The sequence below is a fragment of the Balaenoptera ricei genome, chromosome 15 (genome assembly GCF_028023285.1).
Source record: "Balaenoptera ricei isolate mBalRic1 chromosome 15, mBalRic1.hap2, whole genome shotgun sequence".
NCBI classification, from domain to species: Eukaryota; Metazoa; Chordata; class Mammalia; order Artiodactyla; family Balaenopteridae; genus Balaenoptera; species Balaenoptera ricei.
In genome coordinates, this window is record NC_082653.1 from 41,662,767 (window position 1) to 41,678,290 (window position 15,524).

Below are 15,524 nucleotides of genomic sequence, written 5' to 3' on the forward strand. Positions count from 1 at the left end.
AGAAATTAGCCATGGTCAAAGCGAGCGGAGGTTCTGGGGACCAGAAGGCAAATAATAAAATAGAAGGTCTCAAAGGTCAATGAATTCAAATGTCTGGCATCAAGGGATGGGCATGGCAACAGGATACAGACTCCTGGGAGCTCTTCTGTCACATGGCTTGCTGCTGCAGCCACATAGCCTGCTGGGACTAGAAGGGCACCGACATGGTCCAGGGCAGAGAAACCTGAGATGGGCTGTAGGGGCCAGCAGTATATCCAGTCGCTGGTCCCAGGGGGCAGCAAAGTTTGCAAGACCAATCCCTCTAGGTGTCTTTGATTCTGAGGGAGGGGTGGGTACTTAGGTCCCCTGTCAGGAAAGTCCAAGGTGATATATGGTATACCAGAAGCAGGACCAAGGGCAGGAGAAAGGTGTTGGTAAAGTTTGTGGGATTAAGATCTGGACTGCAATCCCCAAGAGTGAAAAAGTAGGAGAAACTGGGCTGCAGGGGCAGATCTCCAAAAGAAAGTTCAGTTAGGTATCTGGATTGTCTCTAAAGGATCTGACATTGGATGCTCGGGTGGGTGCTGGGGAAGGAGGAGGCTAAATGCATCTCTAGGACACATCAGAAACTTGGTGTGGGGCAGCAGCTTATCTTCACAGCTTCTTCACTGACGGGGAGTAATTCTTAATGACAGTTAACCCGGGATGTCATAGAGGTTTCTTGACTCCTTCAGACAAGTTTGTGTTTCCCTGACATATGCTTGCTTAACATCTGTACTTCTAACAGCACTGACTTGTTCAACAATTTTCCTTTCCTATATATGAAGAGACTGAATAAATGAATTAGACCAAGATGTGGGTGTGGATGAGCCAAAAATTCTACTAGCCCCTCTAACTTATGCTACCCTCATCTGAGAAGCGGTGAAGCAAGGAGGGGGGAGGGTAGAAGATGAATAGGAGGGATATGATTCCTCTTTGGTCTGACCAGAATCTTAAAGATGGCTATATTAGATGTAACTGGCTTAAGTGGAGAGCAGACCATCCTGAAAACTGAAGGAATTTCACCCATCTTGCCCACAAACTCCTAGGGTCTTTTGTTATGAACATATTTGGTTTCAGGTCTCAACTGCTACACATGCTGAAGGGTCAGGAGACTCAGATTTATGTACCCTCTCATGTATCTATGCTGCTACAGAAATAAGCTGTTCTTCTCGGGTTCTTGGGCAAGGACTGGAGCAGGATAGACTGGGAAAGAATAACCTGAGATTGAATGACACCAGGTAGGCATGAAGGTTCCTGCACTGCTGCATGGTCCTGCACTGAAGGGCTGGGTTTTCTCCCCATCCTTTAAGCCAGAAAGGAAGGCACGCATCAAGGTTAAGCAGAACCTTCTAAGAGTAGTTTTGTCCCATCAGGCTGAATCTAGGGTTTCCTTGGACTTGATGGGGCCCCTCATCTTGGGTTCACCTGCTATAGGCAGAGCTAGTCTGAAATCTCAGAGAACAGCCCTTCCCATTGTTCTCTCATCTAGCCTGGCCAGCTTGAGAAATCCTATCCTTACTCATCCACTCAGTGGCAACCGAGTGAGCTGACTTCCCCATCAGGCTGGATTGTAGTTTGGGGTCTGATTTAACTCCATCCCCATCATGAGAGCCCCCAGGAATGCTCAGCATGAGCCTTGAGTTTTGCTGAGGATGGTTTCTTTTGCTCTTATAAAGAGCTTCTAATTTAATTTTCCCTAGAGAGAGGACCAAATCCCTTACTTCCTTCTTCTTGTCACTTTGGAAAAGTCAGAATCTTTTTGACCTTCCATTTCCTCCTCCATAATTTGGGGATAATAATTTATGTCTTACAGTATCATTGTGAGCAATGAGTAATATCCCACACATAAATGCCTACGACATTAACACAAAGAAGGAGCTTGAAAAATGGACGTTGTGATGTTTTTATAACCAGGTTCACAGTTGAGTGTCCCACCCCCACCCTCATCCTCTACACTGTTACGCTCTTCTCAAAGGCTTTGAGTTTTCAGAAAGAATTCATGGACTCTGCGGCTGCCTGCCTCGGGCTGGTTACCACAGCTCTGGGATGCTTCCCGTGGGGCTGGTATGCCTAATTTGTGTGAAAACAAAAGAAGTCTCCTTGTCGGGGGTTCAGAGTCCATTCTTTCTATTATGGTTCAAGACACACTTGCCTTCTCTTCCACACCTTCCACTTACCATTTAGAGGACTAGAGATAAAAATAACAAACACTTATCTCCTTATTACTAAGGACATTGTTCTAAGAGCTTGATTGCATTATCCAGTGCACGAAGCAGTTAAGTAACTTGCTCAGGATCACACCAGTAATGGCAGAGCCAGAGTTTGATCCCAAGGTTTTAACTAGAGACTTGATAGGACCTCAAGTTGTGCTCCTCTCCTGGGGGGAGAAGATATTTCTGCCTCCCATTTAGACTAAGTAGACAAGTGAAAAGAGAAACAATGGACATGGTGTGAGACCATGTGGCCACGGCTTGGTCACCTCCCAGCTGTGCGTTTGTGATCACCTCACTTTAACGTCCTTGAATCTCTGTTCCCAACTTTTTAAAGGGGGAAAAATGAAAGTCTTCTTAACTCAAAAGTCTTTTCTGGGGATAAAATGGCGTCACATACACGAAAGTGCTCTGAAAACCATAAAGTGATGTACAAATGCTGTTAGGCAGAATAAAGCATTCTAAAACAATAACTTCTCTAATTCGAATAATACATTTTCATTTCATTTGAATCAATTAAAGTCAAAACAGAATATTTTTGCCTGAATGCTCAGATCAGTGCCTTCATTCTGTCTTTCATTTAATGTGTAGGGACCACAATTTCACACATAGTCCTTCCATTTGTAGGCTGGATAATTTGTAGGATTCTTTAAACACCATTTGATCCTTTTAAAAACAAAAGCTTACAGGCAAATAAGCTTACTTGTTATACCAATAAGCTTTTAATGACAAATTAGATTTTGGATTGTTCCTTTTTCTCAACCTGGACATTGAACTTGGCTTAAGTAGCTGGATGGACTTACTCTGCTTTTTGTTTTTGGCTTTTAGACTGCTGGAGGATCTTGATGCCCATCTTAAAAAGCTGGTCTCCTTCATCTGTGAAAATTTTCTTCGTTTGCTTTTTTACTGTATATGGACCAACAAGGACAAATAACATTATTTTTGTGTTTTATATTTTAAAAATAATGTGCTGGAATATTAGTTTGGGGTTCTCTCTCATTTTCTAACTTCTGCATTTCAAGATCACCTCACCTTTGGTCAGATGGTAGAAGCTGCCTGCAAAAGTACTCTCTTCCTCTCTTTTGTGAAAGGTCTTGGAGGGTAGAGGAGACAGACAGATGTTTCTGATGGTAGGAGGGAGAGAGGTGTTCCCGGTCTGGGAAGAGGGTACAAAGCAGAAGACAGGAAGCAAGGCCTCCAAGGGAAGGGGTTGCCTGGTGTAGTCTACAGGCTGGATCTTAGACACCAGGCTCTCAGCTCTCAGATCCCTTGTCTGAACCTTAAGATTTCATGAGCAATGGGCATCTCCAAGATGACCACTGTGTACCTAGGATTGGAAGAGAGACTCTCCCTGAAAAACTTGCTCTGCCCAAGGCTCCCTCCTCCTCCCCAGAACCTTTCTCAGACCTTTCTAGCCTGAGAATTGTTGGGGATGAGCATCAGGAATAAGAGGGCAGAGTACGTGTGCCAAGACACACTTTGGACCTTGGAGAAGACACACAGAGTATCAATAATAACTTGCCTTGTGGGATGGAGACTCAGAGTAAATTTTATAGTATTTAAGGGAAAGAAAGAAACAGGAATTTACCTGCTACAATAATAATATTTTAAAACATTTATATAACAATTCACAATTTTCAAAACATATCACCAGTTTACAGATGGGGAAAGCTGGTTAGAAGGAGAGTCTGCTTTAGACCCTCCACCCCAACACACACACACACACACACACACCCCTCCATAGTATCACAGTGCCTGTTGAAGTCCATTATGACACTCACTGAAACCTCTGATTAGGTGAACCATATCTGAAGTCATTTTATTTTATTTTTATTTTTAATTTTTTAACATCTTTATTGGAGTATAACTGCTTTACAATGGTTTGTTAGTTTCTGCTTTATAACAAAGTGAATCAGCTATATATATACATATGTCCCCATATCTCCTCCCTCTTGTGTCTCCCTCCCACCCTCCCTATCCCACCCCTCTAGGTGGTCACAAAGCATTGAGCTGATCTCCCTGTGCTATGCGGCTGCTTTCCACTAGCTATCTATTTTACGTTTGGTAGTATATATAAGTCCATGCCACTCTCTCACTTTCGTCCCAGCTTACCCTTCCTCCCCCGCCGTGTCCTCAAATCCATTCTCTACGTCTGCATCTTTATTCCTGTCCTGCCCCTAGGTTCTTCAGAACCTTTTTTTTTTTTTTAGATTCCATATATATGTGTTAGCATACAGTATTTGTTTTTCTCTTTCTGACTTACTTCACTCTGTATGACAGACTCTAGGTCCATCCACCTCACTATAAATAACTCAATTTCATTTCTTTTTATGGCTGAGTAATATTCAATTGTATATATGTGCCACGTCTTCTTTATCCATTCATCTGTTGATGGACACTTAGGTTGCTTCCATGTCCTGGCTATTGTAAATAGAGCTGCAATGAACATTGTGGTACATGACCCTTTTTGAATTATGGTTTTCTCAGAGAATATGCCCAGTAGTGGGATTGCTGGGTTGTATGGTAGTTCTATTTTTAGTTTTTTAAGGAACTTCCATACTGTTCTCCATAGTGGCTGTATCAATTTACATTCCCACCAACAGTGCAAGAGGGTTCCCTTTTCTCCACACCCTCTCCAGCATTTATTGTCTGTAGATTTTTTGATGATGGCCATTCTGACTGGTGTGAGGTGATACCTCATTGTAGTTTTGATTTGCATTTCTCTAATGATTAGTGATGTTGAGCATTCTTTCATGTGTTTGTCGGCAATCTGTATATCTTCTTTGGAGAAATGTCTATTTAGGTCTTCTGCACATTTTTGGATTGGGGTTGTTTGTTTTTTTTGATATTGAGTTGCATGAGCTGCTTGTAAATTTTGGAGGTTAATTCTTTGTCAGTTGCTTCATTTGCAAATATTTTCTCCCATTCTGAGGGTTGTCTTTTTGTCTTGTTTATGGTTTCCTTTGCTGTGCAAAAGCTTTGAAGTTTAATTAGGTCCCATTTGTTTATTTTTGTTTTTATTTCCATTTCTCTAGGAAGTGGGTCAAAAAGGATCTTGCTGTGATGTATGTCATAGAGTGTTCTGCCTATGTTTTCCTCTAAGAGTTTTATAGTGTCTGGCCTTACATTTAGGTCTTTAATCCATTTTGAGTTTATTTTTGTGTATGGTGTTAAGGAGTGTTCTAATTTCATTCTTTCACAGGTAGCTGTCCAGTTTTCCCAGCACCACTTATTGAAGAGGCTGCCTTCTCTCCATTGTATATTCTTTCCTCCTTTATCAAAAATAAAGTGACCATATGTGCGTGGGTTTATCTCTGGGCTTTCTATCCTGTTCCATTGATCTATATTTCTGTTTTTGTGCCAGTACCATACTGTCTGGCACTGTAGCTTTGTAGTATAGTCTGAAGTCCAGGAGCCTGATTCCTCCAGCTCCGTTTTTCTTTCTGAAGATTGCTGAAGTCATTTTAAAGGAGAGGCATTCTGGGACTTGATGCCTCATTAACAAGACAACAAAGAACTTTTAAAGTGGTTCTTGTTTTTCTTCTTCCTGACAAGATATCAGAGTTGTCCACTTTCATTTGTAAATTATAAAAAAACCCAAATACAAAAAACTTAAAAGCCAGTTTATAATTATTTTGAATGCTTCAAGTTATCCAATCAATTTAGTAACACTGGACAAGTTTAGTGTCAAATATCTGCTTTGGGTTGTATATTACTTATACTTATGATTAAAGAGGAAAAATAATGGGAAAGATCTACTCATCTGTGTTTGAAATAGCAATTGCTCCTATTAGCATGCTTTCAAAGAGTGAGAATAAATTTTGAAAGGTTGACTCTGCATCCATATACATATGAGAAATGATTTACCACTACAGATTTCTACCCATGGCTTTTACCTTTACATGTCATTTTCTTTTTGGTTTTCCAAATGTATTAAAATACAAGTTTTCTTTAACACAAGAGGGCTCAATTATCAGAAAAAGTTATCTTGACAACGCTTTGATTTTCTTTTTGTGGTTTAATGATTTCCAAATTTGGGGAAAATTACAGTCAGGAAATGATTTGAGGATTTGAGGAGACCATTCTGAAGTTGATGTAAAGGACATTCACGACTCTGGAGTCCTTTGAACGGCCAACTGTTTTGTACTGGTAGGGGCTCTAAGGTGACTGAGAAGTGGTGGGGATGAACATCAGGAATAAAAGGGCGAATAGGTGTGCCAGAGAAGTATTTAAGGCAGCAGTGATTGTGGAAAGTGCTCCAACTAGATGAATTTGTATTTCAGTGTTTGTCAGAGATATAATTTGTAGAGAGTTCTAGACAGTTTATTACTTCTGCAGTCTTATTATCATTACTCCCTATCTAACTTGGGGACTGTTATGGGCAGAATTGTGTCTGTCAAAATTCATATATTGAAGTCCCAACCCCCAGTACCTCAGAATGTAACCTTATTTGGAGATGAGGTCTTTAAAGAAGTGATTAAATGAGGCCATTAGGGTGGGGCCCTAATCCAATATGACAAGTGTCCTTATAAGCAGAAGAAACACCAGGCGCATGCAGGCACAGAAAAAAGATCATGTAAGGACACATTGAGAAGGTGACCCTTTGTAAGCCAAGGAAAGAAGCCTTAGAATGAAACCAACCCTGCAAACACCTTGATCATGGACTTCCAGCCATAGCAAACTAATACTGATGCCAACTCCAGATCACAAGGAAAACAAGCTGCCCCTTCTCCCTGTGAGAAAGGATGCACCCAAACTCAGCTTCTGATCAGATCAGTGGCTACCTTCTAAAAGCAAGAGGGACTGAAATTTCCCATGGGCCCCCAAGGTCTCCAGGTGCTGGACATGTGACTTTCCCAGGCGGCTGGATGCCCAAGTAGCTCACCTCTGACAAGGTCACTTTCTCATGATTGTACTCAAAGTACAGTGTAGTAGGCAGACCTTGCATGTGTCCAGAAATACCTGGACCCAGATTACCTTTCTGTGAGATGGTGGGAGAAATGGGAATCTATGCCTTCTCCTGCTCATACTTCAGTTGTAAAATTCTCTAATCAAGTCTATTTCTTAATTCCTGCCACTTGCCATTGTGGAATTCATGCAGAATCCTCTTGTTCATAACGACTAGAAGCAAATCTTTAGAACAAAAATGGCCCACTTGCTTGTTTCAGATATTAATAAGAAGGAAAGCTGGAGACAACTTGTTCTCTGTCATTCATACGTTTACTCGTTCATTTAATAGGTATGAACTGATACTCACCATGTGTTAGACACAATGCTAGATATTGTGTCTTAGCCTGGTGGAGACAAACATGTTTACCAAAAAGTACAAGGCCATGTGGTAGGCACTACATAAGAAGGCACTGTGGGAGTAAAGGAGGCTTCTTTGTTTGTAAGCAACAGAAGCCCAATCTGATTGCCTTAAGCCAAAGGAACTTATTAGGAGGTTTATAGAATCAATGGGGTTGACCAGGAATCAAAGTATCTCCGGAAGCAGAGGCAGATATTGCTACTGGGATGGACTAGAATCCAATCCGTTTAGGACCTTCCTCTCTCTGTTGAGGAAGACTCCATGATGAATCTGATGGGTCTAGCAGGGAAAACAAGGCTTCTCATTACCTTCCTATAAAAATGTATCCATTGGGGAAGACCTAATTCCTCAGAGGAAATTGGGATGGTGAGAAGGGTAAAATGGATGATGGGAAGACCACAAACAGCAAATGCCCACCCACTTCATGCCCCTTACTCTGGCTTTGTGAAATAAAGAAATCTTCACAGATGAAATGGCACTTTATATAGTTCTTAAAACGTAGGTAGGAATTTGTCAGGCCAAGAAGGTGAAACTGGTGTTCCATTTGGAGGAAACAGTCTATGCAAATGAACTGGGGGGGCAGTGTATCTTGAAGAATGAGAGCTTTAGTGTCACGGCTGGTCATGCAGTTAAAGCTGGCTACGGAAGTAAGTGATACTGAGGAGAGTGGACAGAGGGGTGAAGAAGGAGAGGGAGGAGGGAACTGAGGTCATTGTGAAGGTGAAGGCAGGTTTGGTAGGAGAAATAGAGAGAGAATAGAAGTGGCAGGAAGACGGCTGTGATCAGAGACAATTGTTTTGGAGTTTGAATAGAGCCGAAGTTGATTGGAGTCAAGGAGGTCCAGCAAGTAAGGCAAGGTCTTTCAACATATATATTTAACCCTCCAAGGTGCTGGTGGCCTATAGCCATTGGCTGATTGATGTGGGAGTAAAAAAGCCCAGCCCCCTTGCCTACGCGAAGGGGGCAATCCTCCAGGGCAATTTGTTCTTCAAAGCCCTAAACTTCTCCTGAAACTCTATCTTTGCTTAGCTCCTTCCCTTGCCCTAGCCTGCATTCCTCACTTTCTTGTTTGTTTCACCAGAAAATCTAGAACTTTAGCACTTAAATTCAAGTATATAAATACCATCTAAATTATCTAGAAAAATAAAAGGAAAAGAATAATAAATTCATTATTTTGAATCTCAAATTATAGTTACATTGTGAACCACATAAAGGATCACTGAGAGTTAAAAGAATGTCTTGACATTGAGAATTAAAGGAGATGAATATCTTTTAGTCTGACTAAAAATCAGGTGCTTTCACCATTAAAATGATACAAAAAGATAAAATGGGAAAATCTTTGCCCTGCAGAAAATCTTGCCTCCACAGACACTGCATCCATCTAATTTTAATTGTCTTTAATATAAACCAACTTCAGTTTCTGATTTTCTGAATAATGCATCAGAAGAGCTCTTCACATTTGCCCTTAATGTCTGCTAGAAAGACACAATCTAAGATAAGGAGGGAGAATAACGATCCATTTCTAAAAATAACATTCCATCCAAGAAAGAATGACTCAGCAGAGTTTAGTCAGATGAAGATGCGATCAACTCAAATACACTTGAATAGAGCACAGATATTTACAACAGTCAAGTTTATTCATTCTGTCCCCAGATTATTGTCCTCAGATATCAATACCTCCAGTGGTATTTCTTAGAAATGGTAGACAAATTATCAGTAGAAAAAAAATTTTTTTCTCTTTAAATATCTACTAAGCAAAGCTTGAAATAAGAGGGATTCTGACAGATATAATTCAATCCAAAACTCTTAATTTAGCAGAAAGAAATACGGGTTATAAAACAAATGAAGAATCAAAAATAATATATATCTATAGTTATAGTTATAAATAGGAGCTAATATTTATAAAGCACTTGGGTCCCAGGCAATTTTCTCACTGACTGTAAAAGGAAGGCGCTATATCATTCCCATTTTACAGATGAGGTGATTTAGGCACAGAGAGGTTAAGTAACCTACCCAAGGTCATATAGCTGGTACCTAGTAGACAAGGATTCAAATCTAGGCAGTCTGACTCCAGAGTCTGTGCTCATACTACTTCTTAGAGCTACACAATATGCAGACTCATGTGTTAAATGCCAAGTTACTATCAAATGATGAAAAATTTGAAAAATAGGTCCTAAATACATTTAAAAAATATATTTATTGTAATTTGTTATAAATATTTTAAAGTTGTTTAGTTATAGTAATATTTCATTTATCTGACATTACTGAAAAATATGTTTCATATAAAGCATTTTCCCCATTAGATGAGTCACATCCCTTTTTATTTTGACTGTTTTCTGATGGAAATCTGTCTAAAAAGGATACAATATATTCCTCCACCTTCCCCAACAGAAGATAATGGGCATGGTGTAACCTGGTCTTGATGATTCAGAGCATCATTAGGCATACCTGATAATGCCCAGTCTGGTTGGTTTGGACAAGATTATGTAAGAAGACAGTGCTTGTGGGAGGCCTTGGATAATAGGAAGACTTTCAGTAATGAGTGGGAGCAGAAGGGGCAAGAGGCAAGAGAAAGATGGTGACATGCTGTACCCATGTCCTCTGGGGTGGGCAAGAGTGCCTGCTGAAAGTGGCTGGGTTGACACTTAGCTGCACTTGTTAATTTGTAATACCTTAGGTCACTGTTTCCCACGGGTAACAGTGATAATTGTACCCTAAAGGGTACATAAGATAATTTTAAGTGGTACACACATAAACTTTAATACTTTGATAGTTAATATATTTAATGTGTATTCACCTATAAATTCTATTTGTGTCAAGTGATGCTAATTTCCATTTTTTTCTTTAAAAAATTAACCATGAAATATTTCAAACATATAAAAAAATTCCAGAAAATGAAACACACTATAACCCTCCCCCCTCACACAGTTTAACAGATGGTGACATTTTGCCTTGTTTGTTTTAGGTATCAACTCTAAGGAAACAGAATGTACAGAAACACCCAAGCCTCCTCCCAACATCCTTTCTCCTTGTACCCTCTTCAGAGGGGTTATTGTCCTGAAGTTGCTATGTAGCTCTTTTACTACATATATGTACCCAATATCATTTCTATACTTTATATAAATAGCATCATACTGTATATACTTTTGTAACTAGGTTTTTCACTTTTTGAGATTTATTCATCTTGAGCCAAGCAAGCTTCATTCATTCATTTTAACAGCACCAACTGTCTGGTTAAAATTCTTTGTATGAATAATCCACTTTATGTATTCATTGCTTCATTATTTATCCTACTCATTCCATGCACATTAGGTTTTTCCACTTCTGTGTTACCAAAACCAATTCTACAATAAAAATCCTCATGCACATTTCCTTCTACAGATGTGTGAGAATTTATCTAAAAGTACATGTGCCAAGTATGGGATATATGCATCTTAAACTTTACTAAATATTACCACATTGCTGTTTAAAGAGGTTGGACAAAACTTACGCTCTCACTAGTGATGTATAAGGGTTCTTGTTTCTTCACATTCTGGATCACTCATGGGGTTATCTGACCCTTTAGTTTTGCTAATCTGTGTCAAATAATTAATCTTTGCTATTGAATTTGTTTCTGCAATTTCTAGTGAAGTTAAGTATAATTATTGGCCTTTGGTTATTTTCACCTTTTAGGAAAATGGGATATTACCTCACACCCTTTAGAATGGTTATCATCAAAAAGGCAAGAAATAAATGTTGGTGAGGATGTGGAGAAAAGGGAAACCTTATGTATAAGGTTGGGAATGTAAATTGGTGCAGCCACTATGGAAAATAGTATGGATATTCCTCAAAAAATTAAGAATGGAACTACCATGTGATCTAGCAATTCCACTTCTGGGTATTTATCCAAAGAATATGAAAACACTAACTTGAAAAGATATGTGCACCCCTGTATTCATCACTTCATTACTTACAATAGCCAAGATATGGAGACAACATAAGTGCCCATCAATAGATGAATGGATAAAGAAGATGTTATATATATATATACATACATATACATATATATGTGGCACACACACATATATACACACACACACACACACAATGGAATACTACTCAGCTATCATCAAAAAAGATGAAACATGGATGAACCTTGAGGGTATTATGCTAAGTAAAATAAGTCAGATGAAGAAAGACAAATACCATATAATTTCACTAATATGTGGAATATGAAAAACAAACAAACAAATAAAAAATAAATGAACAAACCAAGCCAAACCAAAACAAACACATAGATATAGAGAACAGAGTAGTGGTTAACAGAAGGGAAGTGGGGGAGGGAAGGGCAAAATGCATAAAGAGGGCCAACTGTAAGGTGATGGATAGAAACTAAATTTTTGATGGTGAGCACACTGTAGTATATTCAGAAGCAGAAGTATAATGTTATATATATGAAACTTATATAATGTTTTAAAGTTTTTTTTGGATATGGACCATTTTTTAAAAGTCTTTATTGAATTTGTTACAATACTGCTTCTGTTTTATGTTTTGGTTTTTGGGCCGCAAGGCATGTGGGATCTTAGCTTCCCGACCAGGGATTGAAACTGCATCCCCTGCATTGGAAGGCGAAGTCTTAACCACTGGACCACCAGGGAAGTCCCAGTCCCCTTATATAATGTTATAAACCAATGTTATCTCAATAAAAAATAAATCTAAAAAAAAAAGAATTGCCTATTTGTATCCTTTGTTCCTTTTCTATTTGGTTTTCATGGTGATTTGTAGGTGTTCTTTATATAACCAAATACTAATTCTTTGTTGACTATATTTGTTGACTACATTTGTTGCTTTTTTCAGTCTGTTAGGCTTTTTTTATGTTATAATAAAAAATATCTAATCAAATTAAAAATTTTTAAGGTAGTCAAATTTATGAATTTTGCCATTATGGTTTTACTTTTATCTTTTCTAAGACCCCTTTCTTATGCCAATATCTTCTAAAATTATTAAAGTTTTGATAATCACATTTAGGTCTTTAATAAAACTGGAATTTTTGTATATGAGGTGCGGATGGGATCTGATCTTAATCTTCATCCAAATGATAATCAATGGTCTTTGTATAATCTGTGTATACTTTCCCAGCACCACTTATTGAAGAGGCTATCTTTTCTCCATTGAATGTTCTTGCCTCCTTTGTCATAAATTAGGTGCTCATATGTGTGTGGGTTTATCTCTTGGCATTCTATCTTGTACCATTGATCTAAATTTCTGTTTTTGTGCCAGTACCATACTGTCTTGATTACTGTAGCTTTATGGTATAGTTTGAAGTCAGGGAGCCTGATTCCTCCAAATCTGTTTTTCTTTCTCAAGATTGCTTTGGCTATTCGGGGTCTTTTGTGTTGCTATATGAATTGTAAAATCTTTTGTCCTAATTCTGTGAAGAATGTCATTGGTAGTTTGATAGGGATTGCATTCAACCTGTAGATTGCTTTGGGTAGTATAGTCATTTTCACAATACTGATTCTTCCAATCCAAGAACATGGCATATTTCTCCATCTGTTTATGTCATCTTTGATTTCGTTCATCAGTGTTTTGTAGTTTTCTGAGTACAAGTCTTTCGTCTCCTTAGGCAGGTTTATTCCTAGGTATTTTATTCTTTTTGTTGCAATGGTAAATGGGAGCGTTTCCTTAATTTCTCTCTCTGATTTTTTGTTGTTGGTGTATAGGAATGCCAGAGCTTTTTGTGCATTAACTTTGTATCCTGAAACCTTACCAAATTCATTGATTAGTTCTAGTGGTTTTCTGGTGGCATCTTTAGGATTTTCTATGCATAGTATCATGTCATCTGCAAACAGTGACAGTTTTACTTCTTCTTTCCCAATTTGTATTCCTTTTATTTCCTTTTCTTCTCTGATTGCTGTGACCAGAACTTCCAAAACTATGCTGAGTAAGAGTGGTGAGACTGGACATCCTTGTCTTGTTCCTGATCTTAGTGGAAATGCTTTCAGTTTTTCACCATTGAGTATGATGCTTGCTGTGGGTTTGTCATATATGGCCTTTATTATGTTGAGGTAGGTTCCCTCTATGCCCATTTTCTGGAGAGTTTTTATCATAAATTGGTGTTGAATTTTGTCAAAAGCTTTTTCTGCATCTATTGAGATGATCATATGGTTATTAGTCCTCAATTTGTTAATATGGTGTATCACATTGATTGATTTGCATATATTGAAGAATCCTTGCATCCCTGGGATAAATCCCACTTGATCATGGTGTATGATCCTTTTAATGTGCTGTTGGATTCTGTTTGTTAGTATTTTGTTCAGGATTTTTGCATCTACATTCATCAGTGATATTGGTCTATAATTTTCTTCTTTTGTGATATCTTTTTCTGGTTTTGGTATAAGGGTGATGGTGGCTTCCTAGAATGAATTTAGGAGTGTTTCTCCCTCTGCAATTTTTTGGAAGACTTTGAGAAGGATGGGTGTTAGCTCTTCTCTAAACGTTTGATAGAATTCACCTGTGAAGCCATCTGGTCCTGGACTTTTGTTTGTTGGAAGATTTTTAAACACAGTTTCAATTTCATTACTTGTGATTGGTCTGTTCATATTTTCTATTGTTTCCTGGTTCAGTCTTGGAAGGTTATACCTTTCTAAGAATTTCTCCATTTCTTCCAGGTTGTCCATTTTATTGGCACAGAGTTGCTTGTAGTAGTCTCTTGTAATCCTTTGTATTTCTGCAGTGTCTGTTGTGATTTATCCTTTTTCATTTCTAATTGTATTGATTTGCATCATTTCCCTTTTTTTCTTGATGAGTCTGGCTAAGGGTTTATCAGTTTTGTTTATCTTCTCAAAGAACCAGTTTTAGTTTTATTGATCTTTGCTATTGTTTTTGTTTTTATTTCATTTATTTCTGCTCTGATCTTTATGATTTATTTCCTTCTACTGACTTTGGGTTTTCTTTGTTCTTCTTTCTCTCGTTGTTTTAATTGTAGGGTTAGATTGTTTGAGATTTTTCTTGTTTCTTGAGGTGAGACTGAATTGCTGTAAACTTCCCTCTTAGAACTGCTTTTGCTGCATCCCAAAGGTTTTGGGTCGTCGTGTTTTCATTGTCATTTGTTTCTATGTATTTTTTAAATTTCTTCTTTGATTTCTTCAGTGATCTCTTGGTTATTTAGTAGGGCGCTGTTTACCCTCCATGTATTTGTGTTTTTTTACAGTTTTTTTCCTGTAATTGATTTCCAATCTCATAGCATTGTGGTCAGAAAAGATGCTTGATACGATTTCAATTTTCTTAAGTTTTCTGAGGCTTGATTTGTGACCCAAGATGTGATCTATCCTGGAGAATGTTCCGTGTGCACTTGAGAAGAAAGTGTATTCTGCCACTTCTGGGTGGAATATTCTATAAATATCAATTAGATCTATCTGGTCTATTGTGTCATTTAAAGCTTGTGTTTCCTTATTTATTCTCTGTTTGGATGATCTCTCCATTGGTGTAAGTGGGGTGTTAAAGTCCCTTACTATTATTGTGTTACTGTTGATTTCTCCTTTCATGGTTGTTAGCATTTGCCTTATGTATTGAGGTGCTCCTATGTTGGGTGCATAAACATTTATAATTTTTATATTTTCTTCTTGGATTGATCCTTTGATCATTATATAGTGTCCCTCCTTATCTCTTGTAACAGTCTTTATTTTAAAGTCTATTTTATCTGATATGAGTATTGCTACTCCAGCTTTCTTTTGATTTCTGTTTGCATGGAATATCTTTTTCCATCCCTTCACTTTCAGTGTGTATGTGTCCCTAGGTCTGAAGTGGGTCTCTTGTAGACAGCATATATAAGGGTCTTGTTTTTGTATCTATTCAGCCAGTCTGTGTCTTCTGGTTGGGGCGTTTAATCCATTTACATTCAAGGTTATTATCAATATGTATGTTCCTATTACCATTTTCTTAATTGTTTTGGGTTTGTTTTTGTGGGTGTGTTTCTTCTCTCGTGTTTCCAGCCTAGAGAAGTT

The 15,524-nt window shown here is 38.2% G+C and overlaps 1 protein-coding gene across 1 annotated transcript in view; it reads right to left on the reverse strand.

The window, feature by feature from the left end:
• SEL1L2 (SEL1L2 adaptor subunit of SYVN1 ubiquitin ligase) overlaps positions 1 to 15,524 on the reverse strand; it is a 117,774-nt gene that overhangs the window by 56,927 nt on the left and 45,323 nt on the right. Inside the window, exon 5 of the mRNA XM_059898676.1 lies at positions 3,035 to 3,137. Within this exon, the coding sequence (XP_059754659.1) occupies positions 3,035 to 3,137 (103 nt within the window). The remainder of the gene's footprint in view (positions 1 to 3,034; positions 3,138 to 15,524) is intronic.